This window comes from Nanorana parkeri, unplaced genomic scaffold (assembly GCF_000935625.1).
Source record: "Nanorana parkeri isolate BGI_ZX_2015 unplaced genomic scaffold, ASM93562v1 scaffold1388, whole genome shotgun sequence".
Classification (NCBI taxonomy): Eukaryota; Metazoa; Chordata; class Amphibia; order Anura; family Dicroglossidae; genus Nanorana; species Nanorana parkeri.
In genome coordinates, this window is record NW_017307656.1 from 149113 (window position 1) to 152672 (window position 3560).

Genomic DNA, 3560 nt, shown 5'->3' on the forward strand with positions numbered 1-3560 from the left:
AGCTGGTCCTAGACAAGGACTCCTCGTGTTATAAATCGCTGGGCTGTAGACGTGACCTGCAGCTTTGTTATTGGGGCAGAAAACCTGCGAAGGCCCCTCAAAAGGAAGATTTCGGTTGTGTACTTAAAAATCACAAAGCTCCATATATTCTTAGCGCAGCTGAATGCATAGATGTGTCCGCACAGAGATGGGCCTTATGCCGTACTGCCATGTATATGCATACAGCCAGCGTCGCTGTCTTCTGCTGGGAATGCGTTCAATTGAGCGCCCCCCACACTGTGACCATGGTGTCACCGACCGCTTCCAGTCTCATGGCAACAATGAGGAAGAATGGGCTCCTAGTCATGTGGTCACTGTGACAGCCAATCACATGACCAGGAACGCCTCCGGCATTACTGTCTCTTAAAGGGCCAATGGGAAGGGGATATTTTGCTGCAAATATTTTAGCTGAACTGACCCACCGTAATCTGTGTGCGTCCCTTAATTGCAACCCAAATAGTGTTCGAGAATCACCTGCACGCCATACAGCGCTCGAACCAAACAAAATGCCCTTTGGTGCCACACGGATGGCGCCATACTACATACAGTCCAAGTAAAGATAGAAGTCACCGGCACTCACTTGGAATGTGCAAAAAGGAAGAGCACTTTTATTGATACGTCACATGCGTCAAGAAGCCAAAGTTTCGGGGCCGCGCAGGGTCCCTGCATCAAGGCCACATCGTGACGGTCATGATGTCGCCCTGATGAAGGGACCCTGTGCGGCCCCGAAACGTTGGCTTCTTGACGCATGTGACGTATCAATAAAAGTGCTCTTCCTTTTTGCACATTACAAGTGAGTGCCGGTGACTTCCATCTTTACATTAATTGTAACCATCGCTACCTACGTTTCCTGTACGTTTCCTGTATTACAATGACTTGTCTGCTGTAATCTTCTGCTCACTGTATTATAAATGGTCAGTATTTTGTATCTTACACATAACAAGAGCACAAAGTTCGGTGCAAACCCTAAACGGCGAATATTTGTCTTCCACAGAGCCCTCGTATGAGTCCGCGCGGAGATCGGGCTGGGGAAATAATGTGAACTCGCCTGCTACAAAAAGTAAGTCACCTCCTATGATTTGTGGGGAGCGTCAATGACCGGTCCTTCAGATCATCATCATCTCCTCCACGGCACCAACAAAATCCAACTCCAGACAAAACTTTGTTTTAGTCATGGATGGATTGGTGAAGGGTTAGACCCTCCATGAAGTGTTTATTGCAGCCAGTGTCCCTATTGGGGTGATTTGCCCCTATTTACGTTGGTGTCACCAAAACAAAGTGATGGGAAATTCAAAATGATATCGATTTTTTAACAAATATTGTACAAGTGGATTATTGTTATAATTGGCTTAATCCACCATCTCGTCTCCACTTTCATGCTCCCAACTTTGTGGGAGGAGTTTGGGGACGGCCCCTTCCTGTCCCAACATGACTGCGCACCAGTGCACAAAGCAAGGTCCATAAAGACATGGATGGGGGAGTTTGGGGGGGGGAGGAACGTGACTGGCCGCACAGAGTCCTGACCTCAACCCCATAGAACACCTTTGGGATGAATTAGAGCGGGGACTGCGAGCTCCTCCCCCAACATCAGTACCTCACAAATGGTCCAACGTTCCCATAGACACACTCCTAAACCTTGTGGACGCCTTCCCAGAAGAGGCGGAGCTGTTATAGCGGCAAAGGGCGGAGCCAACCCAATACTGAACCCTACGGACTAAGACTGGGATGCCATTAGAGGGCGGAGCCAACCCAATACTGAACCCTACGGACTAAGACTGGGGGGGCCATAAACGTTCATGTGCGTGTAAAGGCGTCCCAATACTTTTGACAATATAGTGTATTTCTGTGGGAGGGAACACATGCTCTGTCTGGATGTTTTGTAGTTTACACGCTCAGAACAGCCCGACATTCAGGTGTGGAGGGGTCCCCAAGTTTCTTCAGCTCCTGCCGGCACCTCTACCGGCACTTTATAGCATTTAAGCACAATAATCATCTTAAGGAATAATGAACATTTACACCTAGATAGGTCAGGGAACGAACGGGTCCTTATACTGTTTATGTGGCCCATGTGGAGGAAGTGAGGTTGTTGCTCAGTGACACAGATTTGTCAGTCTGATTGTCACCTTCTCATGACTTATCCATTCATCTTCCCCCAATATACCACAACATGAATTCCCTGGTCAATAAAATGGTCCTCACCGTGTATTTCAGAACATCATCACTAGAGACACAACACTAAATAAAATAAAATGTGAGCGAAGAGACATCGGCCCATCACAAAACCTCGTCAAAGAAGTCCGTGATAACCTGAACTTCTAAAGTGCTGAAAATGTTCCTCATCACCTCATAGGGAGCAATAATCACCCGTATACACTATATGGCCACGAGAACATGGACGGCTCCTCCAAGTTCATCTCAGCCACACTCAGGACATAACATCCAACATACAGCCACGCAATCTCCATTAACCAACATCGGCAATGGAATGTGGTGGGATGGATTGGAAGTCTTCTCCATCATCCGTACCGGACCACAAATTCCAACAGATACGCCAAAATCTTGTGGAAAGCCTTACCAGTAGAGTGGGGGGGGGTATTGTAGCCACAAAGGGAGGAAGGGGGCCCCATATTAATGGCCTTGGTTTTAGAATGGGAGGTCGAACAAGCATGATGGTTAGGAGGTCCACAAACCTTTGGGTGACTTTAGGACGTGTACTTCTCTTTTATTACTATCGTTTCAGCATATTACATCGTAATTTGTTCTCTTTCTGATGTGATGATGTGTTCTGTTTACAGGTCCTCCCGTTGGGGGAACACAAAATGTGAACAAGAATGCAGAACAGCAACGCCAGCAGCCAGGTACTACTCTCCCCAACATATCAAAGAGAGCTCAGGCGGTGTGTGAGCCAATGGTAGAACGCTTTAGAGGTTGATGTGTTAAAAACAGCTCATTCATGAAATGCAAGCTGCAGTGTGGAGTCCGCTGTGCCCCATAGAGTTCTCTACATAACACTGCAGAGAGAGCTCCAGGATTGGAGCAGAGGCTGGTCACGTGACTATCAGGTCACATGACTGGGCGCCCTCCTCCCAGCTATTTCTTGGTGTTACATTGGGACGTAATGTCTGGTAGGGCTCAGCGCCGCGCTTTCTCAATGTGCGATATTTCTTTATATTAAGAAAGCAGTGACAGGGCCATGACGGCTCCTTCATAAATGGGGCCCCTGGAGTCCCTGAACTCAGCTAGTCGCGTTAGAGTCCCCAACAATCAGCAGCAGGTCAGGCGAGAATACTGGAGATGGGACCAGTCAGGGTGAGGACGCCGCCTTCTGCATTTTATAAAAATGGGATTTAAAAACAAAAGTAAACGTCGAGAGACTTCGGGAATTCCTGCGCGCGGCAGTTCGTGCAGAATGTAGCGATGTCGTGGAATGTTTACATTTTATGTTTATTTGTAATGTAAATAATTAACAAACAGAAAACAGAAACAACACAGTGAAGTATGATGGAGTATGCTCAGCTATG

General features: G+C 47.4%; 1 protein-coding gene across 1 annotated transcript in view; it reads left to right on the top strand.

Moving 5' to 3' along the window:
* Positions 1-3560, top strand: part of FLI1 (Fli-1 proto-oncogene, ETS transcription factor) — a 57137-nt gene that overhangs the window by 48282 nt on the left and 5295 nt on the right. The window contains exons 5-6 of the mRNA XM_018569747.1: positions 1034-1099; positions 2835-2897. Coding sequence (XP_018425249.1) covers positions 1034-1099; positions 2835-2897 — 129 coding nt within the window. The remainder of the gene's footprint in view (positions 1-1033; positions 1100-2834; positions 2898-3560) is intronic.